Source organism: Hyla sarda, chromosome 8 (genome assembly GCF_029499605.1).
Source record: "Hyla sarda isolate aHylSar1 chromosome 8, aHylSar1.hap1, whole genome shotgun sequence".
NCBI classification, from domain to species: domain Eukaryota; kingdom Metazoa; phylum Chordata; class Amphibia; order Anura; family Hylidae; genus Hyla; species Hyla sarda.
In genome coordinates, this window is record NC_079196.1 from 12,382,631 (window position 1) to 12,408,175 (window position 25,545).

The 25,545-nt window shown below is 50.2% G+C and overlaps 1 protein-coding gene across 4 annotated transcripts in view; it reads right to left on the reverse strand.

Moving 5' to 3' along the window:
* Positions 1-323: 323 nt before the first annotated feature.
* The window catches only part of SLC12A8 (solute carrier family 12 member 8), a 41,756-nt gene continuing 16,534 nt past the window's right edge, over positions 324-25,545 (reverse strand). For all 4 annotated transcript variants that reach the window (XM_056535974.1, XM_056535976.1, XM_056535975.1 and 1 more), the window contains exons 6-14: positions 19,685-19,798; positions 17,881-17,968; positions 17,507-17,594; positions 16,523-16,669; positions 3,601-4,279; positions 2,964-3,061; positions 1,179-1,296; positions 1,036-1,096; positions 324-847 (exon numbers count right to left, since the gene is read on the reverse strand). In XM_056535974.1, the coding sequence (XP_056391949.1) occupies positions 685-847; positions 1,036-1,096; positions 1,179-1,296; positions 2,964-3,061; positions 3,601-4,279; positions 16,523-16,669; positions 17,507-17,594; positions 17,881-17,968; positions 19,685-19,798 (1,556 nt within the window). In that variant the 3' untranslated portion in view covers positions 324-684. The remainder of the gene's footprint in view (positions 848-1,035; positions 1,097-1,178; positions 1,297-2,963; positions 3,062-3,600; positions 4,280-16,522; positions 16,670-17,506; positions 17,595-17,880; positions 17,969-19,684; positions 19,799-25,545) is intronic.

Below are 25,545 nucleotides of genomic sequence, written 5' to 3' on the forward strand. Positions count from 1 at the left end.
CAGCGCGGACCCCACACACGGCAGGTGGAGAAACCTCTGCTTTTTGGGAACACAAGGAGGCGATTACAGTCTTACAATACAATTGTCCTTTTACAACTTTCTAAAATATGCGCTACGTTATTTTCAAGATCTCTGCTTGTCGTCGGTGAATTGATGAACCAGAGAGCAGAATACAGCAGATTTAGTAGAGGGACACGGCAGACAGGGACAATGTTATAGCAATTACTACTGTTTGAGAACTTGTGCCCGTGTGCCCCTCCACCCCCCTGAAGTATATGCATCTCTTATAAGATGGGCATTATTAACCCCTCAATCAAGTCTTATTGGGTTCAATCATTTATTTGACCTCAATTCTTCAATGACAGCCTGGGCAGTAACTCCATACAGAGTCCCAGTAAACAGTGTACCCCCCTCAAGTGTTGGAGGGCGCCTGACATCCATGTGGTGGAGCCACAGCCTTCATAACACAGCCCAACCAGTTATACCATTTAACGTCCCAGTAAACCGTGTACTCCCCTCAAGTGTTGGAGGGAACCTGACATCCACATGGCAGAGCCGCAGTACTCCTTCATAACACAGACGTAGAGTAAGTAGTCACTATGAGCAGCAGTTACGGATACTTTCGCCTGATGACACTTCAATGGCACCGCAACCATCACAACGTCCAGTCCCTGGGGCCAGACTCTAGTTGAACTGGTTAATAAACTGCCCCTGGCTGATAACAGAGGAATGGTGGAAGCGCCCGCGAGAGGCAAAGTCTGCGTTCTCCTCCGTTAATTGCGTGGTTTCCATACCAACATGAGCGAAGGTCGGGGTCACCACAAACTGCTCCTGGGAGGGCTTCTTCCTGCAATGAGAGGGGGATGAGTGAAAATAAAAAAAATTATAATAATATAGGGGAACAAGTGAATACTTCCCCTGTGACCCCCCAGCTGCCATCTTTCTTCGCATGCCCTCCTATACTGCAGCCATCTTCCTTCACATGCCCTTCTATACCAGTGTATAACATCTCTATATTAGACAGCAAACACGAACCTGAACAGTGTTGTGGCCAATAGACGGATCCAGGCGAAGAAGCTGAAGTTGGCAGCAGCTCCTGAAATCAGAAGCGGGAAAAATAGTGAAGTCTGGGTAAGATGGCGGCTTGTGTCACGTCCACCTGGTAACAAAACACTTACCTGGATTCAGCCCTGGGCTCACCCGGCCAATATAAAAGTATAATAGAACCGCCACGCCGATATTTGCCAGAGCGTAGATCCACTGGATGACGAACATGATAACGATGGAGACGATGGCCTTAAGGAGGGAAGAAACAGGTCAACATCTGTGCTCAATCACAAGACCGCACAGCTGCACTCACCCTATAAACTACACCCAGTGATCACACAGCCACACTCATCCTATACACTACACCCAGTAATCACACAGCCGCACTCACCCTATACACTACACCCAGTGATCACACAGCCACACTCACCCTATACACTACACCCAGTGATCACACAGCCGCACTCACCCTATAGACTACACCCAGTGATCACACAGCCACACTCACCCTATAAACTACACCCAGTGATCACACAGCTGCACTCACCCAATAAACTACACCCAGTGATCACACAGCCGCACTCACCCTATACACTACACCCAGTGATCACACAGCTGAACTCACCCAATAAACTACACCCAATGATCACACAGCCGCACTCACCCTATACAATACACCCAGTGAACACACAGCCGCACTCACCCTATAGACTACACCCAGTGATCACACAGCCACACTCACCCTATACACTACACCCGGTGATCACACTGCCACACTCACCCTATAAACTACACCCAGTGATCACACAGCCGCACTCACCCTATAAACTACACCCAGTGATCACACAGCCGCACTCACCCTATAGACTACACCCAGTGATCACACAGCCGCACTCACCCTATAGACTACACCCAGTGATCACACAGCCGCACTCACCCTATACACTACACCCAGTGATCACACAGCCGCACTCACCCTATACACTACACCCAGTGATCACACAGCCGCACTCACCCTATAGACTACACCCAGTGACCACACAGCCACACTCACCCTATACACTACACCCAGTGATCACACAGCCGCACTCACCCTATAGACTACACCCAGTGATCACACAGCCGCACTCACCCTATACACTACACCCAGTGATCACAAAGCCACACTCACCCCTATAAATAAAACCCAGTGACCACACAGCCACATTCACCCTAGACACTACACCCAGTGATCACACAGCCGCACTCACCCTATAGACTACACCCAGTGATCACACAGCCGCACTCACCCTATACACTACACCCAGTGATCACACAGCCGCACTCACCCTATACACTACACCCAGTGATCACACAGCTGCACTCACCCAATAAACTACACCCAGTGATCACACAGCTGCACTCACCCTATACACTACACCCAGTGGTCACACAGCCGCACTCACCCTATACACTACACCCAGCGATCACACAGCCGCACTCACCCCTATAAATGACACCCAGTGATCACACAGCCGCACTCACCCTATACACTACACCCAGTGACCACACAGCCGCTCTCACCCTATAGACTACACCCAGTGATCACACAGCCGCACTCACCCTATAAACTACACCCAGTGATCACACAGCCACACTCACCCTATACACTACACCCAGTGATCACACAGCCACACTCACCCTATACACTACACCCAGCGATCACACAGCCGCACTGACCCCTATAAATGACACCCAGTGATCACACAGCCGCACTCACCCTATACACTACACCCTGTGACCACACAGCCGCTCTCACCCTATAGACTACACCCAGTGATCACACAGCCGCACTCACCCTATAAACTACACCCAGTGATCACACTGCCGCACTCACCCCTATAAATGACACCCAGTGATTACACAGCCGCACTCACCCCTATAAATGACACCCAGTGGTTACATAGTTTACTGTAGAAGGCGCTTGACAAACTCTGGATCTCAAACTCTGGAACTTTCTGTTTTGCATTCGACTCTGAAAGAAGAAAAGGGGCAATTGCAGTAAACTCAATGGGGGAGATTTATAGCAACCAATCAGATCGCTTCTTTCATTTCTGAAAAAGCCTCTGAAAACTGAAAGAAGTGATCTGATTGGTTGCTATGGGCAACTGAGCAACTTTTCCTCTGGACAGGTTTTGATAAATCTCCCCCAATATCTTTCTTCCATCCTGTCCCAGGGCTTATTAACAGGGTGCTGGGTGCTGAGATATAGGGAGCTATTTGGAGGCTCCTCACACTGTAGCCCGCCCCTGAGCTGCCTGTTTTTTTTTTTAGTTTCTGCACTTGTGATTTGAAGACTGTAATGGGGAAGGGCCAAGGGTGTAGTTTTAGGGGGTGCAGAGGTAACGCTTGGTCCCTGAGGGGGCACTAAACCACATGATAGTTGAGGGTCCTGTAAGCGATTTTGCACTGAGGCCATAAAAAAAATAAATTCCTCCCCTGAGAAGGGCAGACAGACACAAATACACCTAGATCTCCTCATAAATGGTGGGAAACCAGTTCAGGAGAACTCACCATCCTTAGCGTCGGTCTCAGGTGCATGGTCTTCAGGGACAAGCTGCTCCTGGTCTCCTGTCCGCTCCACATCCTCTGTGTCGTCACTGTGTTCCACTTGCTCTTGATCAGTGTGTGTCTGGCCTTGGCTAAAGCCGTTCTCTGGTAGGATAGAGGTTGCCTCTATGTCAGCGGTTGCCCTGCTCTCCGGTTCGGTGGAGGTCACCACGACATCAGCGCTCATCCTCCTCTCTGGCTCCTGGTCCAGTTGGAAGCTGTCCTGCAGGGTCTCCTTAGCCGGTTTCCGCGATTTCTTCAGCTTCATAAACTTTTTCTGCTCTTTGTCCTGGATCTTGGTGCTGTCCAGCGTGTCCACGTGACCAGGCTTGAAGATCTGGTCCATGTCTTTGGTGAATTCCAGCAGGGTCCCATTTGAGCCATAACTGGTGAACTTATCCAGGATAAGGGGCTGTAAAGACCCTGGTGTCCTGGAGGTGGATCTGCCAACCTTTCTCCGCAAGTGTTGTAGTTCGTAACTCATGGTCACCGAGAAGTAGGAATAGTCCACGGCGCTGTACGTCAGCATAAAGTTTATGGTGACGATGGGGGCCAAGATGTTCACTTGGCCGATGAAGACAAAGGCCATTGTGAGGAGTCCGGTAAGAAAGATGGCAGCCACCGGAGTCTTGTTAGGACCTCTCTAAAAAAAACAAGATGGCGGACATTGATCAGTTTTGCATTACATAGAGACATTGAATGTGCCGGCAGAAAAGAACCATTTGGCCGATCTAGTCTGTCCAATATCCTAAATACTATTGTGGTGACGGGGTGGTGCAGGTAATAGTGTAGGGTATGTTGGTATTAACCCTATGTTGTCATGACGCCAGGATGCAGTTTCCTTAGATAAATGGTCGTACCGACAACCGTCCCAGAAATGGTAGGGAGAAATAATTGAATATCCACAGCAGATATTTGATGAAAACCGGAATAAACTTTACTGCATATTTTATGCAACTGCAGGTAACAAAACAGTCTTTGTATAGAAGACCGTAGTTCAGGTTCCTCACAGGTTTGCTGGGAATGCAATGAGCTTTGGTTTGTTAGCCACTGATTTGAATACAATTGAGTTGCAGTAGTCACACAGGATTTTAGTAGTTTTGAGCTGGATCACTCACGGTTTAGTGGCTGCGGAAGATAAGGCTTCAGGCCTAGCTTAAATCAATGAATTGTGCTGAGATGTGCTTTCTCTGATAATCCTGAACTAAGAGAGATGTTACTGCTTTTGAGTTCAGCAGCCCCTTATATATTAAGGGGGTAGGACAAAGCTCATTGGATAGCCAAACCTGTCAGTCCTGACCTAAGCACTCAGACGGATCCCTCCAAGGAACAGCCCAGGATAAAGGCAGCGCACAAGACTTCAAAGGTAAAATTGTTTATTTACCCGGCATGCAACGCGTTTCGCTGGATAACCAGCTTCATCAGGCAATGATGCCTGATGAAGCTGGTTATCCAGCGAAACGCATTGCATGCCGGGTAAATAAACCATTTTACCTTTGAAGTCTTATGTTATATAAAGGATAGCCTTATGCCTATCCCTACCTTATATAAAGGATAGCCTTATACCTAACCCTATCTTATATGAAGGATAGCCTTATGCCTAGCCCTATCTTATATGAAGGATAGCCTTATACCTATTCCAATCTTATATAAAGAATAGCCTTATGCCTATTCCCTATCTTATATGAAGGATAGCCTTATGACTGTCCCTATCTTATATGAAGGATAGTATTAGGTTTATTCCTGTGTTATATGAAGCATAGCCTTATGTATATCCCTATCTTATATGAAGCATAGCCTTATCCCTATTCTTATCTTCTATGAAGGACAGCCAGCCTTATGCCTATCCCTATTTTATATGAAGGATAACCTTATACCTATCCCTATCTTATATGAAGGTCAGCCTTATGTCTATCCCTATCTTATACACTGCTCAAAAAAATAAAGTGAACACTAAGATAACACGTCCTAGATCTGAATGAAGGAACTAATCGTATGAAATCCTTTCCTCTTTACATAGTTGAATGCGCTGACAAGAAAATCACACAAAAATTATCAATGGAAATCATCAACCCCTGGAGGTCTGGATATGGAGTCACTCAAAATCACAGTGGAAAACCCCACTACAGGCTGATCCAACTTTATGTAATGTCCTTAATACAAGTCCCAATGAGGCTCAGTAGTGTGTGTGGCCTCCACGTGCCCGTATGACCTCCCTACAACGCCTGGGCATGATCCTGATGAGGTGGAGGATGGTCTCCTGAGGGATGTCCTCCCAGACCTGGACTAAAGCATCCGCCAACTCCTGGACAGTCTGTGGTGGATGGAGCAAGACGTCCCAGATGTGCTCAATCGGATTCAGGGTAACGGGCGGCCAGTCCATAGCATCAATGCATTCCTCTTGTAGGAACTGCTGACACACTCCAGCCACATGAGGTCTAGCATTGTCTTGTATTAGGAAGAACCCAACCGCACCAGCATATGGTCTCACAAGAGGTCTGAGGGTCACATCTCGGTACCTAATGGCAGTCAGGCTACCTCTGGCAAGCACATGGAGGGCTGTGCGGCCCCCCCAAAAAATGCCACCCCACACCATTACTGACCCACCACCAAACTGGTCATGCTGGAGGATGTTGCAGGCAGCAGAACGTTTTCCACTGCGTCTCCAGAATCTGTCATGTCTGTCACGTGTGCTCAGTGTGAACCTGCTTTCATCTGTGAAGAGCACAGGGCGTCAGTGGTGAATTTGCCAATTTCATAGAAGTGTAATTGACTTGGAGTTACATTGTGTTGTTTAAGTGTTCCCTTTATTTTTTTGAGCAGTGTATAAAGAATAGCCTTATGCCTATCCCTGTCTTATATGAAGGATAACCTTATGTCTATTTCTATCTTATATGAAGGATAGCTTTATGCCTATCCCTGTCTTATATGAAGGACAGCCTTATGCCTATCCCTATCTTATATGAAGGATAGCCTTATACCTATCTCTATCTTATATGAAGGATAGCCTTATACCTATCTCTTTCTTATATAAAGGATAGCCTTATGCCTATCCTCATCTTATATGAAGGATAGCCTCATGTCTATTTCTATCTTATATGAAGGATAGCTTTATGCCTATCCCTGTCTTATATGAAGGATAGCCTTATGCCTATCCCTATCTTATATGAAGGATAGCCTTATGCCTATCTCTATCTTATATGAAGGATAGCCTTATACCTATCTCTATCTTATATGAAGGATAGCCTTATGCCTATCTCTATCTTATATGAAGGATAGCGTTGTACCTATCCCTATCTTATATGAAGGATAGCCTTATGCCTATCCCTATCTTATATGAAGTATAGCCTTATACCTATCCCTATCTTATATGAAGGATATCCTTATACCTATCCCTATCTTATATGAAGGATAGCCTTATGCCAATCCTATACATGCTTAACCTACTTCACTGTATTGGCAGCTACAACTTCTGCAGAAAGGCTATTCCATGCATCCACTACTCTCTCAGTATTACTTTAGTGTTACATTACTTAGAGAGTAGTGGATGCATGGGATAGCCTTTCTGCAGAAATGGTAGCCGCATTCTAGGCACACCCAGAGCTGCACTCACAGCCGTTTTCCTAAGCTTTCGGTCATGTATCACCTTCTGTTGCATTGTGGGAGATGTAGTGTTATATTCCCATATTCCACAATGCAGTGCACAAGAGCACAATGGATTCTGGGATGTCAGCTAACCCATAATGGCGGCCGAAGTCCAAACTCTAGATCAGTGTTTTGTTCCAACCAGGGTGCCTCCAGCTGTTGCAAAACTACAACTCCCGACATGCCCGGACAGCCTTTGGCTGTCCGGGCATGCTGGGAGTTTTAGTTTTGCAACCGTGTTCAACGTGATAGAATGTTGTCTTATTTACAATGCTGCAGATCAGTAATCCTCTTGAAGCGACTACCGACAGGACACAGCGACTATTATTCGGCGTCCCGTCATCTGTATAATGTGGATTCTGGAGCGGATAGTGATTAGCTCTATAATCAGACGATAATTACCAGACCGCGTCATGTGACCGCGCACATTAGTCATAATGAGGAGCAAATGCTGCCAACACAATAATCCCACTAATCAGAAGAATTATAGGACGAATGTCCAGGACTCAACATTAACCCTTCACTCGTCCCTAATGAATCGCTAATTGCCTAATGGCAAAGGAGAATAATATATCAGCGCAAAGGCAAAGATCAAAATATCCTAAGACATAAAGTTATAGTCTAAACATGATATTACTTATCCTGTACTGATCCTGAGGTATATTGTGTATTATACTCACTATTCTGCTGGTGAGGTCACTGTGTACATACATTACATTACTGATCCTGTACTGATCCTGAGTTATATCCTGTATTATACCCCAGAGCTGTACTCACTATTCTGCTGGTGGGGTCATTGTGTACATACATTACATTACTTATCCTGTACTGATCCTGAGTTATATCCTGTATTATACTCCAGAGCTGTACTCACTATTCTGCTGGTGGGGTCATTGTGTACATACATTACATTACTTATCCTGTACTGATCCTGAGTTATATCCTGTATTATACTCCAGAGCTGTACTCACTATTCTGCTGGTGAGATCACTGTGTACATACATTACTGATCCTGAGTTATATACTGTATTATACTCCAGAGCTGTACTCACTATTCTGCTGGTGAGGTCACTGTGTACATACATTACTTATCCTGTACTGATCCTGAGTTATATCCTGTATTATACCCCAGAGCTGTACTCACTATTCTGCTGGTGAGGTCACTGTGTACATACATTACATTACTTCTCCTGTACTGATCCTGAGTTATATCCTGTAGATCTTTTATTAAAATTTCAAACATAACAATAAAAAAATTACAAAACATAAACATATCATATCCGACAGAACATAATCAATATAACGATCATAAAACCATCACCATAGCATAAAATACAACACCGGTCCACCCCACACTCATTCCTGCACACAAACAAATATATACAATATTTACAAAAGACAGATTCCTATAATACCCATAATACCCATACCATACTAATAAACTATATACACTAATACTAAATGTGAATTTCCTGGCCCAGTTGCAATACCAAAAACCCAATACCAGTAATATACCAAAAAGAATAACAACAACAACAATAATAATATATACAAAATAATAAAAACCAACACAAACAAAATAACACCACATTTTTTTTTTTTTTTTTTTTTTTTTTGGGCCCTGAGCTGGTCCCGCATCCCATGCCCCCAGTACATGTTACCAGACGTCCATGAACCAGTCCAGGATTTTCTGTATATATAAAAGTCCCATACAAACCCCCTCCCCCCTTTTTAACCCACCACCCAACCTAAACTAAACCCAAACCCCAGGTGGCATCACACAATATATACAATATATACATTACATAAAATATACACAGACTAACAATATATACAATACATAAGTATACAAATAGACTACAACAATAAATACAATAACAAATACATATAACAATATAAGCCAAACAACAAACCCCTAAAGCTCAAGTTCAGCGCCTGCAAGCCCTATATTACCATAAACCAACTGCTCAAAACAAAAAGACTAATGTGCCAGCATCAGCCCACCACCAGAAGGAGACAACAGGCTAAGGCACTTTAAAGGCAGAGCCCCTCCATAGACGAGAGGCCCTGCCAGCACCCAGCCTCTCGTACTCCAGAGAACGCACCTTCACCAGGTCACTGAGAATGTTCCTAACCACCACATCCACAGGGAGGATTTTACGCTGCGTCGACACTAAACACCGTGCGTTCCACGTGTAGTACCTGACCACTGAGCTGACTAGGAATAAAGTGCACCGGTCCCAGCCTCCAAGGTTTCTGAATGCCCCATAGGCCCATTCCGCATAGGAGAGACTGGCCAGCCGAGGCCAACCAATGGAAGCGCCCACCCTGGTGTAAACCTCTGTGTTAAAGGGACAATGAAGCAGAAAATGCTCCATGCTTTCCAGCATGCCTCCACACTCTTCGCGGGGACATCCCCGGTCATCAGAGCTCCTGCACTTCAGATTGTCCCTCACACACAGTTTCCCATGGAAGCAGCGCCAAGTCAAGTCCCAAAACTTCAAGGGGATCCTGATAGAATTCAAAAGCTCTAAACCCACCTCCAGATCCCGACTTGGGCAGTCCTTGAGCGCCAATGGCCTCTGGAAATGAGAAGACAGGACCCTCTTGTCAAGGAATTTCCTCGACAGAGTCCTAATCTCCCCCATCCCCAGACCCCACCGACGAATAACCTTCAGAACCGGGGTAGCGTAAGCCGGGAGATGCCCGTGTGGTGTGCGAAGACCCTTCACTTGCCCTCCTGTCTCCCATTCCTGGAAGAAAGGCCGAAACCATCCCCTACAGGAGGATACCCACGGAGGAGCCCTCTCTGACCAGAGGTTTGCTATATTGGTCTTAAGAAAGGTATTCACTAGGAACACCACAGGGTTGACCATACACAACCCCCCTAGTCTCCTTGTACGGTAAGTAACCTCCCTCTTCACTAGGTTCAGTCTATTCCCCCATAACATCTGGAAGAACACACTGTAGACCCGGGTCCAAAGGTTCTGGCAACATGCATACACTGCCCAGATATATCAGCAAAGGGAGCAGGAAAGTTTTCATCAGGTTAACCCTTTCCCGGAGGGTCAAAGACCAACCCTTCCACTGATCCACCTTCTGAGCGGCGATCTTAAGCCTGCTGTCCCAGTTTTGTTTGGGGTAATCCCCTTGACCAAATTCGATGCCGAGGACTTTTGCGGACTCCTGGGGCTCTGGAAGGGCGTCCGGGAGATTAAAATCAGGATCTCCCCCTCCCAGCCAGAGACTCTCACACTTATCCTGATTGATCTTGGACCCGGATACCTCCGAGTAGCGGTCCACCTCTGACACCACCCATCTGCCCTCCTCTTGTGAGGAGACAAACACGGTGATATCATCAGCGTACGCTACCGCCCTCAGAGCCGAATCCGGCACCGCCAGGTCCATTCTCACCCCCGCCAACGGTCCACAACCAATCCTTCTAAGGAAAGGATCGATTGCAAACACGTACAGCAAAGGGCTCAAAGGACAACCCTGACGGACACCAGACCCAACCTCAAAAGAGCGGCCAATCCAACCATTCACAAGCGGGAAACTCTCTGCCCCTACATACAAGGTCTTAAGCCAATCAACAAACCCCCCCGGCAGGCCATATCTCAGAAGGACAGACCAGAGGTACTCATGGTTAACCCGATCAAACGCTTTTGCCTGATCCAAGGACAGCAAGTACCCCTTCCAGTGGCCAGCCCTACCCTGCTCCACAGCCTCTCGGACACTGAGCACAGCACTAAATGTACTGCGGCCCGGAACAGAGCAATGCTGAGCCCCCGAAAGGAGCCTGGGTGCAAACTCCACCAGCCGGTTAAACAGCACTTTTGCCAGAATCTTTCTGTCCGCAGAAGGGTCTTTACCCTTTGACAGGATGATCAGCGCTGACCTCCTCATTGACTTTGGCAGAGTGCCCGAGGATAGACACTCATTAAAAACCGCAGTCAAGAGGGGAACCAAAGTGTCCTTAAAGGTCTTATAGAACTCAGATGTTAAGCCATCCGGACCGGGTGACTTCTTGAGGGCAAGCCCATCAATAGCCATCCTGACTTCCTCTTCCCGGATCATCTCTGTCAAAACGTCAAGAGAGGGGTCTACTCCTGGTTCAGGGATGGTTTCAGCCAAGAAAGCTGACACCTTATCTCGATCTAGATCCTTCCTTCCCAAGAGGTGCGAGTAGAAGGATCTGACGACCTCCAGGATCCCTGATCTGGACCTTTTCAAGGATCCCGTACTATCAATCAGTCCTGAGACTATTTTACTATTCACTGACATCTTGCAGTTTCTGTAAGGGTCGGGCGAGCGGTACTTCCCGTAATCCCTCTCAAAAACCAAAGATGCGTACCTATCGTACTGGCACTTCATCAACAAGGACTTCACTCTGGAGATATCCTCTCGGCTACCTCCAGTCGAGACAAGGTTCTCAAGTTTCTTCCTCAGGCCCTGGTACAAGCGGTACCTATTTAGGCTTCTGAGGCCCGAGAGCTGGCGGAAGAATCTCGCAACCCTTTCCTTGAAGATCTCCCACCACTCTGACTTACTGTTACAAAGGCCCAGCAATGGTACCTGGCTCTGAAGAAAATCCTCAAAGGACTGTCTTATCTCCGCTTCTTCCAAGAGAGACGAATTCAGCTTCCAATAGCCTCTGCCCATCCGGGGGGTCTCTGTGACATTCAGAGAAAACAAAATTAAACAGTGATCGGAGAACTCCACCTCAACAACAGACACTGCTGAAGAGACGGCTTCCTCCTTTAAATAAAACCTGTCTATCCTAGACCTACAACTACCCCTATGATAGGTGAATCCCGCGTGGCCTGGGGTGTGCCGGATGTGGACATCCACCAGGCGAGCCTCACTCGCTATGCTATTAAGGGCGACGCTATCATAAGTCAGCTTGTCTCTGGCACCTCCCCTGTCTTGGGGCCTCGTGACAGCATTAAAGTCCCCTCCAAAGACCACCTGCCGACTTGTAAAAAGATAGGGCTTGATCCTCATAAAGAGGCACTTCCGGTCCCACTTAGACTGTGGGCCGTAGATGTTAATAAGGCGAAGTTCTTGTCCCCTCATGAGGACATCTAAGATCAGGCACCTCCCCATTTCTAACTCGATAACCCGTCGGCATTCTACCGCTGCGGTAAAAAGGACCGCCACTCCGCTATACGGCTCGGCCCCAAGAGACCAGTAGGAGGGCCCATTCCTCCACTCTCTTTTAGCCTTGTAGATAGATGACATATCTGTTAGCCTGGTCTCCTGCAAAAATAAAATATCAGCATTAATATGGGCAAAAAAATCATAGGCCGCAAATCGAGCCGTATCTGACTTAATGCTGGCAACATTAATGGATGCCAGAGTCAACGGAGAGGGTGCCGCCATCAAGGGTGATTGAGTTAGACAGCTTTCTTTTTCCCACTCCCCTTCTCACTCTCCACATCAGAAGAACTCTTCACCCTCTTTAGAGAAATGGAAGTGTCCATCTCACCAGACGTCGTTTTACTTTCCCCGTCTCCGGATTCTAGGCCAGTCCCTTCCCCCGAGGACATAACCTCCCCAGGGGAAGAGGACTCGGCGCCCCCTGGAAGCCCCTCTGCCACCTCCCCCTCATCCTCCCCTTCCGAAGAAGAGGAGGAGATGTCCCTGAGGGGTCGGAATCGATTGGAAAGGCCAACCAGAGGGGAGTCAGTTTTGCCTTCCTTTGGCACCTGGACCAGGGTGGGAGAAGATCTCAAATCTCCCTTTTTTTTTTCTACTTGTACCCCGCTTTCGTGTCTCCTTCTGCCATCCCACATCCTCCTCCTCCACGCTATCTGAGGAGATGGCACCTTCCTCATTCTGGATCCTCCTGACCTCCTCATTCAGCTTGCCATCCCTCAGGGTCTCAGCAGCAAGGTTGGCCTCTGGGACAGAATGAGAGGTCGTCCCAGTAACCCGGGCTTTCCCCATCACCCTATCCCTTTGGCGTTTATCAAGACGTCTTAGTTGGGCTGGTGTCTCTCTCTTGCTGTTCCTCACTGACCCCTCAGTTCCTCCACCCCTGCTAGTCCCCTCCCCAGCAGATTCCGGCTCGTGATCTTCACCCGCTGGGGACAAGACTGCATTAGCGAAAGAACGAGGGCAACGACTGAATGGGTGACCTAAGTCACCACACAGGTGACACCTAATCTCTGCACAAGATGTGGCAAGATGGCCTACACCCCCACACAAGGCACATTTCTGCACCGTACAGTTTGCACTGAAGTGTGTGGGGTCACCACATCTGTGACAGAGCTTCGGCTGACCCCGGTAGAAAATCTGGATACGATCCCTGCCGAGAAAGGCAGAGGATGGAATATGGGTAACTGTATTTCCTGAACGTTTAAGTTTTACCAAAAACGTCCAGGCTCCTGACCAGATGCCAAACTCGTCCCTGTTCTTCTGCGGGACCCCCATTACCTCGCCATACCGTCCTAACCAGGTGATGATGTCAACACAAGAGAGTGATTCGTTACGGGTCAAAACGGTCACTCTCTTGATTTCGTTTTGACGAGACAATGCCTGTACGGCAAAGTCTCGCCAGCCGGGCTCATTCTTTACCAATTCATAATTCGACCAGAAAAGCTCAAGCCCCTCTGGCCGAACAAAACTGATATCGAATTCAGGAGCACCGTAGGGATGTATCAAGGCAAAGATATCAACTGCCTTGAAGCCCATCTTTAGCAAGAGCTCAACCACTTTGGTCCTTGAAGGACACATATCTTCGCCCTGCAACCGAAGACGAACCACATTCCTACGGTTACTACCTGCCCCGGCTGTTGGGAGGGACCACACAGTATCGCCCCCTCTTTCCTCTCGGAAGGCAGAGAGACCGTGTCTCTCTATCCAGAAGGACAGATCAACTGCTCTACCCTCTACATTAATCGACCTTTCCCCCTTTTTCAGAGCTTCCAGGAGACGTCGCTGCAATAAACCGTCCCTAGAGTCAGGAGACGAGGAAAATATTCTACTTCCCCCAGCAGTGACATTGGCATAACTCCTATGGTCTGTCACCACTGGGGGGGCAACCGGACCAGACCCTACACCTACACCACTTCTAATGACAACATCCCCACCACCCCCAATAACAACATTAGCACTTCCCCCAACAACATTGTTTCCAATAACATCATCTGTAGTCCCATCACCACCCCTAATTTCAGCAACAGCAAAATCACCTTCTCCAATAATATTAACCTCCATCCGCTCCCCAGTCATACACCCCGTACCCCCATTTACCTTCTCATTCACACTGGCTGGACCAGAAACAGATAATCCGGCCTCAGCATCACGGGGCACTAGGGCTGGGACAACCTCCGCTGGCCCTTTAAGGGACCGGGCAGCATGCTTGCCCGGTCTAGAGGAGGCCCCAGCCCTGTTCTTATTAGTGCCCTCCGCCTCATCAGCATCATCTCCAGTCTTTTCATGGCGCCGCTGATCAATGGGATCAGCGGCACCAATACAAAACAAACGTTTTTCTTCACTTTTGTGAGTGTCCGTTATGCCCTTTACTACCTCCGGCACTGAGTCACCCCCCTCTCCCACAGGGGAGCGAACTACAGCACCGGAGTCTGCCTCTCTGCCCACCGCTGGGCCGCCCTCACTGTACGGCCTTTCGGCCGATGCCTTCTCTGCTCCATCCCTGCTACTGCAAACAGGCATGGAGTTCTGCGCCCTTTTAGTATCTGTACTCTCCCCGCACCTTTGCACCGAGTCCACCACAGAACACGGGCTGGGCTGGGTAACGGGGCTTGCACAATGAGCTGACCCTGCGGCCGACTCAGGGTATACAGGGAGGGGGGTGTAGATGTAACTCACCACTTCTTGCTGCTTTGGCTTGGTCTTCTTTTTCTTCTTACCCCCAGGTGCCTCATTTGGGAGCTCATCTCCAAACATCAGGTTCTGAGGACACACTGGGGATTCCAGCATGCGGATCTGGGCCATTAGCGCCCCTCCCTGGTAGCTGCTGTCACTGTCCTCCCCTGAGTCGGCAGGTGATACTGCTGGTTGCTGTGCAGGGGGCCCACTGTACGGGGCCTGCTGCTGTTGCCGCAGGCCACCAGGTGGATCTGGCTGTTGTTCTTCCTCCATCTCCTCCACATCATCCACCTGGCTCTCAGGTTGCAGCCCCATCAACCTTTTATTTTTATCTTCTTTCACCCTGAAGCGCTCCTCATTTTCCAGTTTCTCTTTAAATGGACCACTCTTCTCCAGTAATGCTGCTCTCCTCTCCTCCAAAACTTGTATTTCAGACATTAGTGTCTTTATCTGCCCCTGGATCTCTGTCTTTTTCCTTTTTGGAGTAATCTTGGCCTTGGTACGGGCACAGCGCTGTTCCTCTCGGAGCCTCCTGATGGCCTTACAGGCGTCTTCATACTCACGGAGGTGACTTTTTACCCGGGAGGTATAGGTGGAAATAGACTCCCGGGTCCTCAGCACTCCCCAGCCTTCCTCACTGAGGTCGGCTTCACCTCCGTGAGCACTCTGCCTTCTTCCAGACAAACCCAGCTTTCCGCTGGCTGCACCCAGCTTTTCCGAGGAGGATCCAGCCTTGCAGCTTCTCACCTCTGTGGGGGGAGTTGGAGCAGCATTGCTGCGACTCCTAGTAGAACGCCTCACCCCCAAATCCTCCGATGTTCCGGCCGCTTGCTGGCTTCTACTGCTCCCCTGCGGCCTAGTCCGAGGAGCAGAAGCCTGGGCCTCGCCTCCCTCACTCATGCCTGGAAACCCACTCCCTCCTGGGGAGGAGGAAGCAGGCCCCAGGTGGAACAGATGGAAATCCCTGGAGCTCAGGAGACACAGCAGACACACACAGCACAGCTGAAGCACGACCACACCCGCAACTAATTGGTCAGCACTCCAGAGCTGTACTCACTATTCTGCTGGTGGGTCACTGTGTACATACATTACATTACTTATCCTGTACTGATCCTGAGTTATATCCTGTATTATACTCCAGAGCTGTACTCACTATTCTGCTGGTGAGGTCACTGTGTACACACATTACATTACTTATCCTGTACTGATCCTGAGTTATATCCTGTATTATACCCCAGAGCTGTACTCACTATTCTGCTGGTGAGGTCCCTGTGTACATACATTACATTACTGATCCTGTACTGATCCTGAGTTATATCCTGTATTATACTCTGCTGGATATACCTGACGCCCATTCACCGCTCTCATCAATAAATATTGGATACTGGTCGGACATTACACTTACCCCGTGGCCCAGAAATGATAGGATGGGGATGACCTTCTCCTGTGCAATGCACTGAAGGATTCTGGGAGCACCATACAGACCCCCCATGCAGGAGGCCAACGAGGAGATGTAGAGACCCAGCAGGAAGAGGAAGCCCACCAGAGACACCTGAGGAGGGGGAAACAATGTGAGACAGTCATGTGTAATACAATGTAACAGATCCCTGCAGAAGAAGAGGAGCAGTCGGGGTGCATACAGCAGTCTATTCTGTCTAGATGGGGGCTTCATTTAAACTACAACCCCCTTTGTGCCTGGTGCAGATCAGTCTGTAGGTGAAGTCAGTTCAGGGGTACAGTCACCCCCATCATTGTACGTGAGTCAGCAATATCAGGGGCGGACAGGACAGAACCGGTTTATTGAGCCGCTGGCGCTTTATTCACCGGATTATGGTAATTAATCCGGTTCTGAGCTCAGACACGTGAAAAGCCTCAGTCGGAGACGCACGTTCCTGCGAGCCGGGGGCCCGTGTGTGACCGGACGAACCGCGTTACAACGTTCCTATGTATATCCTGAGAGTGATGGACACGCGGTAGAGGAGCTGCTCATCCCTCGCGGCCGCCATGTTTATGTATTTATATTCAGATTACTGGCCACTGTGCTGCAGGGAGATTGGTTGCCCGGCGGAAACCATCAGCAGACGCGCTGACCGCTCCACGTAATGGACAGCGCCGCCGGTAACCGCCAAGTGCGGCCTAGTGATGGCGGTCAGGTTTCCGATTCTGCGGGATCACTTGTAATGGTAGTGAACGTTACACCGTATAATCAAGCCCTTAGTCACCTGTCACCTCAGAATGGCGCTACATGACTACGGCGTGACACAAGTCACATGATGCACTTTTCATGAAGTCTTTCGTGCTAGGAAGGCGACATCCATGTTGCCAGGCAGCAACTGCCGGCACATGGCGGACGCTGATGTTGCACCGAATTTGCGCGCTGTCCATTTACCTTTTCGGCGATCATAAATTCGTAGCGTAGAAATTCCCTGGAACAAATGGCGCCGAGTAAGAAGACGAAGACAATATAAAGGAACCACCTGCAAAAAAGAAACACATGGCTCCGGTCACTACAAAGGATGTAGAAATCAGCGCTGCTCATCCTGAACCTCCTGATGCACGAACAGGATGCAAGAACCACAGTAAAGAGTGACACAGGAGAAATAGTAATACAGAGCATTAATATATCATCTATTCAGGGGAGGTGGGTGAGCGGCGGCGGCCATATTGGCGGTAGCGGCCATATTGGTTGCTATATATATCTATATCATAACCCAGCATGGAAGACGTCATATACTGGAATCCGTCTTGGAATACGTCACTTACGAGATGGCGATTGCAGCCAATGAGCCGACAGGAATATTAACAGAGGGCCGGCGCAGGTCCCCGCTCATGTTGAAGCCCGCCATGACACCTGCACATCAAGAACACATTAAAAGGTTGCACATTCCTTAAAGGGGATCTCCATTTTTATATAAGGGATTGAAAACACTCTGGATACAATTGTGACAAACCCTCCAGTAACTATATGCAATCTAGACCAGTGTTTCCCAACAAGTGCGACTCCAGCTGTTGCAAAACTACTTCTCCCAGCATGCCCGGACAGCCGACGGCTGTCCGGGCATGCTGGGAGATGTAGTTTTGCAACAGCTGGTGGCACCCTGGTTGGGGAACACTGGTCTAGACAATGTCCAGGTTGTTTAGCTCACAGAGCATTGTGGTGAACGGATGCCACTGTAACAAACATTCAGCTGTGTGAGCAGGATGTTTGGACGCACTGGCAGCAAGCAGAGATCTTAACAATGGTGAGGAACTGAAAATATAAAAGTCTATTAGGATGTCCCAAAGGTTTACACAGCGCTGGCTGCCGTCCATACACCGACCCTCAGAGCAGCGCTCCTCTCTGCAGTTCATCTCAGTCGCTCGCTAACACGTAATTTCTCTAAGTGACTTATCGCCATAGAAACCGCTCTAATCCATCGTAATTCCTGCACTGCTGCCATCAACATGTGAGGGAGATCACTGCGATCAGACAGTCAGCGACACCCCGCACGTATACTGTGTTACATAGGACTGCAGGCTATATGTACTGCATTATCTGCACTAAGAGAACTATCAGTGCGTTTATTGTGGTGTTACATAGGACTGCAGGGAACATCTACTACATTATCTGTACTCTGCCAAACCCATTTGTCCCCTCCCTCCAGACTCCTCTGTCCCCTCCCCCTCCAGACTCCTCTGTCCCCTCCCCCTCCAGACTCCTCTGTCCCCTCCCCCTCCAGACTCCTCTGTCCCCTCCCCCTCCAGACTCGACTGTCCCCTCCCCCTCCAGACTCCTCTGTCCCCTCCCCCTCCAGACTCCTCTGTCCCCTCCCCCTCCAGACTCCTCTGTCCCCTCCCCCTCCAGACTCCTCTGTCCCCTCCCCCTCCAGACTCATCTTCTCCTCCTCCAGACTCCTCTACCTCTTCCCTACAGACTCCTCTGTCCTCCACATCCCTCTGTCCCCTCCCTCTAGATCCCTCTGTCCCTTCTCTCCAGACTCCTCTGTCCTCCTCCTCCAGACTTCTGTCTCCTCCCTCCAGACCCCTCTATCCCCTCCCTCCAGACTCCTCTATCCCCTCCCTCCAGACTCCCCTGTCTCCTCCCTCCAGACCCCCCTGTCTCCTCCCTTCAGACCCCTCTGTCTCCTCCCTCCAGACCCCTCTGTCTCCTCCCTCCAGACCCCTCTGTCTCCTCCCTCCAGACCCCTCTGTCTCCTCCCTCCCGACCCCTCTGTCTCCTCCCTCCAGACTCTTCTGACTCCTCCCTTCAGAACCCTCTGTCCCCTCCTCTAGACTCCTGTGTCCTTCACCTTCTTACCCTCAACATCTGCCATCTAGGGAGAGTTAGGAGGCCTCCATCGACATTAGAGGATTGTCCGATCCCCCTAAAATTGGTGGGATCAACCAATAATAATCTCATGTGTATGGCCAGCTCTAGAGTTATGACAGTTTATCCATAAAAGGGGAACAAAAGGCAGAACCTCCATCTAAAGACATTCATGCAGTATATAATGTTCAGGGTGTATATAAAGATGTATGTGGGGGTGCCGCAGCAGAGACTTAGCATCCGTCCCCCTTCCCCCAATACCTGTTGCAGCTGGGAAAAACACCCCGAACACAGAGAAGAAGCTTTCTCCGGGGGTATAATCTGGAAACGTGTTATTATAAAGTAATTCATCCGAGTATCCCACAAATCCATGATCTGAGGAGAGAAAAGACATCATAAATAATGTATACAGAGGGAGGAGTCAGTGACAGGGGAGGGGTTATGTGACAGGAAGAGCGGTCAGCGACAGGGGGAGGAGTCAGTGACAGGGGAGGGGGTTATGTGACAGGAAGAGCAGTCAGTGACAGGGGAGGGGTTATGTGACAGGAAGAGCGGTCAGTGACAGGGGGAGGAGTCAGTGACAGGGGGAGGAGTCAGTGACAGGGGGAGGAGTCAGTGACAGGGGGAGGAGTCAGTGACAGGGGGAGGAGTCAGTGACAGGGGGAGGAGTCAGTGACAGGGGGAGGAGTCAGTGACAGGGGGAGGAGTCAGTGACAGGGGAGGGGTTATGTGGCAGGAAGAGCGGTCAGTGACAGGGGGAGGGTCATGTGACGGGCAAAGCAGTCAGTGACAGGGGGAGGAGTCAGTAACAGGGGAGGGGTTATGTGACAGGAAGAGCATTCAGTGACAGGGGGAGGAGTCAGTGAAAGGGGAGGAGTTATGTGACAGCAAGAGCAGTCAGTGACAGGGGGAGGAGTCAGTGACAGGGGAGGGGTTATGTGACAGGAAGAGCAGTCAGTGACAGGGGAGGGGTTGTGTGAAAGGAAGAGCAGTCAGTGACAGGGGGAGAAGTCAGTGACAGGGGAGGGGTTGTGTGACAGGAAGAGTGGTCAGTGACAGGGGGAGGAGTCAGTGACAGGGGGAGGGTCATGTGACCGGCAAAGCAGTCAGTGACAGGGGGAGGAGTCAGTGACAGGGAGATGGTTATGCGACAGGCGGAGCGGTCAGTGACAGAGGGAGGAGTTACGTGACAGGCAGAGCAGTCAGTGACAGAGGGAGGAGTTACGTGACAGGCAGAGCAGTCAGTGACAGAGGGAGGAGTTACATGACAGGCAGAGCAGTCAGTGACAGGCAGAGCAGTCAGTGACAGGGGGAGGAGTCAGTGACAGGGGAGGGGTTGTGTGAAAGGGAGAGCAGTCAATGACAGGGAGAGGGTTATGTGACAGGCAGAGCAGTCAGGGGGAGGGGTTATGTGACAGGCAGAGCAGTCAGTGACAGGGGGAGGAGTTACGTGACAGGCAGAGCAGTCAGTGACAGGGGGAGGAGTCAGTGACAGGGGGAGGAGTCAGTGACAGGGGGAGCAGTCAGTGACAGGGGGAGGAGTCAGTGACAGGGGGAGGGGTTGTGTGAAAGGCAGAGCAGTCAGTGACAGGGGGAGGAGTCAGTGACAGGGGAGGGGTTGTGTGAAAGGGAGAGCAGTCAGTGACAGGGGGAGGAGTCAGGGACAGGGGGAGGGGTTGTGTGAAAGGGAGAGCAGTCAGTGACAGGGAGAGGGTTATGTGACAGGCAGAGCAGTCAGTGACAGGGGGAGGAGTTACGTGACAGGCAGAGCAGTCAGTGACAGGGGGAGGAGTCAGTGACAGGGGGAGGGGTTGTGTGACAGGAAGAGTGATCAGTGACAGGGGGAGGAGTCAGTAACAAGGGAGGGGTTGTGTGACATGGAGAGCAGTCAGTGACAGGGAGAGGGTTATGTGACAGGCAGAGCAGTCAGGGGGAGGGGTTATGTGACAGGCAGAGCAGTCAGCGACAGGGGAGGAGTCAGTGACAGGGGAGGAGTCAGTGACAGGAGGAGTTATGTGACAGGAGGAGTTATGTGACAGACAGAGCAGTCAGTGACAGGGAAAGGGTCATGTGACAGGCAGAGCGGTCAGTGACAGGGAGAGGGTCATGTGACAGGGAGAGCAGTCAGGAGGAGGGGTTATGTGACAGGCAGAGCGGTCAGTGACAGGGAGAGGGTCATGTGACAGGCAGAGCAGTCAGGAGGAGGGGTTATGTGACAGGCAGAGCAGTCAGTGACAGGGAGAGGGTCATGTGACAAGCAGAGCAGTCAGGGGAAGGGGTTATGTGACAGGCAGAGCAGTCAGTAATAGGAGTAATAGGAAGAGGAGTTATGTGAAGGACAGAGTAGTGACGGGAAGAGGGGATATGTGACAGGAGGAGGAGTTATCTGACAGGAGGAGGAGTTATCTGACAGGAGGAGGAGTTATGTGAAGGGCAGAGCAGTCTGCATAATGCTGATATGTGGATGATGGTACAATGACCCCGACCCCTGACTCGGTCACTGCCATCATTGGGGGATATTGATCACAATGTAACATTCGGGTCCTGCCTGTTTTTCAGGTCGTTGCTCTTTTCCTTGGACAAAAGTATACAGAGTTTCCATATAATGTCATGGTTACCCCCACCCCAATATACCCTGTTATCAGGACCCACCCTAAGCCCCCCTCATCTGGAGGAAAGCTCTGTTTTCAGTCATTGGGGCCCCCTCATCTGGAGGAAAGCTCTGTTTTCAGTCATTGGGGCCCCCTCATCTGGAGGAAAGCTCTGTTTTCAGTCATTGGGGCCCCCTAGATAACCAGGACACGTTCTCTGTTCTCATCGTCCCGGCAGCTCCTTATCTCTTCCTGTCCTTCCCGCACTTTACACAAGTCACAATCGGATTCCTGTTTATTGAACGACAGAAATAAAAACGTCCGATGACATCATCAGAACGGACCAGAACCACACTGAGGAGAACGGGTGGGCAGGGTGATAAATAGTGCCCAAAGGCCACGTAAGAGGAAACCACATGGTATGTGGGGGCCCTGTTATATACTATGCATTAGGGTCCTGGAGTATTTTAAACAATTGTATACCAGTGGTCTCTAAACTGTGGACCTCCAGATGTTGCAAAACTACAACTCCCAGCATGCCCGGACAGCCAACGGCTGTCCGGGCATGCTGGGAGTTGTAGTTTTGCAACATCTGGAGGTGCACGGTTTGGGGACCACTGTTCCATCCACCATTTATATACACAGAAACCTTCAGTCAGTCAGGGGTTAATATAACACAGCGGTCACCGGGTGATACATGGTGGGGGCCGGGCAGGATCGGGGCAGTAATGTTATGTCCTTCGAGGGCAGGAAACGTGGTCAGAGTCTAAAGAGAAACGAGAAAAGATTCCGGAGAAAGTGTCCAGAAATATCTGGAATCTCCATCAGGATTATTGTGACTGATCTCCCCCCCCCCCATTCGGTGTCCTGTTCCCCCATCATTACACCAGCCAAGCGCTGCCACTACATCCATCGCGCTGGCCCCGACCCTGGCAGGAGTCCAGCTCACCGCTGCTCAGCCTGCCGCAGTCTTGGCGCTGCTCACGTGTGATGTCATGCCTCATCTATGTGCAGTAACTGGAAAAACCTGGAGAAAGTAATCTCCTATTCCACAAGTGCAGAGCCCAGAACCTGGTAAATCCTGGGCTCAGAACCCATCACATGCCAGGGCCAGAAACCATCAGATCGATGGCCCAGAATCCAGCACAGAACACGTCACAGGTCCAGCCAAGATATCGACATATCCCTGACCCAAAGCCAATCACATCCCCGGCCCAGAACCCATCACATCCCTGGCCCAGAATCCATCAAATCCCCAGCCTAGAACCCATCACATCCCCCGCCAAGAACCCATCAAATCCCCGGCCATGAACCCATCAAATCCCCCAGCCCAGAACCCATCACATCCCCTGTCCAGAACCCATCACATCCCCTGTCCAGAACCCATCACATCCCCTGTCCAGAACCCAAATACCCTGTCTAGAACCCATCACATCCCAGAACCCATTACATCCCAGGCCCAGAACCCATCACATCCCCTGTCCAGAACCCATCACATCCCCTGTCCAGAACCCATCACATCCCCTGTCCAGAACCCATCACATACCCTGTATAGAACCCATCACATCCCAGGCCCAGAACCCATCACATCCCCTATACAGAACCTATCATATCCCTGGCCAAGAACCCATCAAATCCCCGGCCCAGAACCCATCAAATCCCGGCCCAGAACCCATCAAATCCCTGGCCCAGAACCCATCACATCCCCGGCCCAGAACCCATCACATCCCCGGCCCAGACCCCATCACATCCCCGGCCCAGACCCCATCACATCCCCGGCCCAGACCCCATCACATCCCCGGCCCAGACCCCATCACATCCCCGGCCCAGAACCAATCACATCCACGGCCCAGAACCCATCAAATCCCCTGCCCAGAATCAATCACATCCTCGGCCCAGAACCAATCAAATCCCCGGCCTAGAACCCATCACATCCGTGACTCAAAGCTCCATCAGATTTCTAGCCCAGAAGCACATTCTTAACCCAAAACCAATCACAACCCCAGGCCAGAAACCATCATATCCTTGTCCCCAGAATCCAGCACATTCCCAGCCCAGAATCCGACAGAGCACAGGTCCAGAATTAATCACATCCCTGACCCAGAACCCATTACATTCCTGGCCCAGAACTATTCAAATCCTCAGACCAGAAAACCCATCACATCCAAGGTCCAGAATCCAGCACATCTCCAGACCAGAACCCATCGCATAACTGACCCAGAACCCATCACATCCCCAGGCCCAGAATCCAGCATATCCTCAGACCAGAACACATCAAATCCTCAGCCCAGGACCCATCATATCACATTCTTGTCCCATAATCTGACACCTTCGTGGCCCAGAACCAATTACATCCCCGACCCAGAATCCAACACATGCCTTGGCTCAGAATCTATAGGAATTCCAGCCCAAAACTTGCCACATCCCCAGCCCAGAACCGCACATCCACAGCCAGGACACAGGATGGATGTTGAGCCTCTGGACGTAAACAACATGTCTGCATTCACTGACAGCAAGCAGAGACTTCACAAAAGAAAAGTGCGTTATTTGTTATGCCGCGGCTCACACCAAGCTGGATCCACATTGATTTGGTGCTGAAAAATAGAAAACCCTGCGACATTTATTTCCCCGTAGGTCTGGACCCCTCAGGGCAGAATCTCTGAGGCTCCTACATACACTGCTGGGTCGCCCCGTACACCCCGTGTGTGCCGCCCGCCCAGTGCAGGGACAGGAAGGCTGCCGTCTGGATGTGGGTCTATAGAGAACAAATGACAGCCACATCCTTCCTGACCCCTGTGCCCGGGCGCACCCTGCAACTTCCAGGGAGGAAAACAAAAAAGGCTGCGATCCTAATCTTTCTACCAAGATCTAGAAAGCAAAGGCAGAATGTGAGGGTCCAGATCCATGAGGGGCTACGGGCCAGAGGGGCTACATGTATGTTCATATGTGTCATAGATCAGGACACGCTACTGAGCTGATATATATTGGGAGGGGGGTGTGCAGGGGTCTCCATATAACCTCGGCCTCTTATAGTGCACACAGCTAATGGTTACAGGGGTACTCCAGCGCCAGACAGCTGATCCTCTATCCAAAGGATCGGGGATAAGTGTCTGATCACAGGGGGTCTGACCGCAGGGACCCCCGCCATCTCCTGCACAACGTCCCAGCTCTCCAATACACGGGACGGTGTCACCCCCTGAACAAAGCGGAGGCCGACACACCCCCTCCATTCATCTCTATGGGAGGCCGGAGATATAGCGTTCATGTATCACCTGCTCTCTTATAGAGATATGTGGTGTCCCAGTACAGGAGTTGCACCCCTGTAACCCTTACTGTCCTGTCTGGCAGACTATTGTAGTGTCCCCTGGGTCCACATCCCTCTTATGGACTGTCAAAGGTGTCAGTGACCAGGTGACTTGTGTGGTGACCTATAGGACCCAAGTCCTAACCACGCAGCCACGCTTCCACCAACCAAGTGCCCCACAGGTGAACGTCAATGCCTGGTAAGCTACCCAAGGGGTGAAGTCTAGT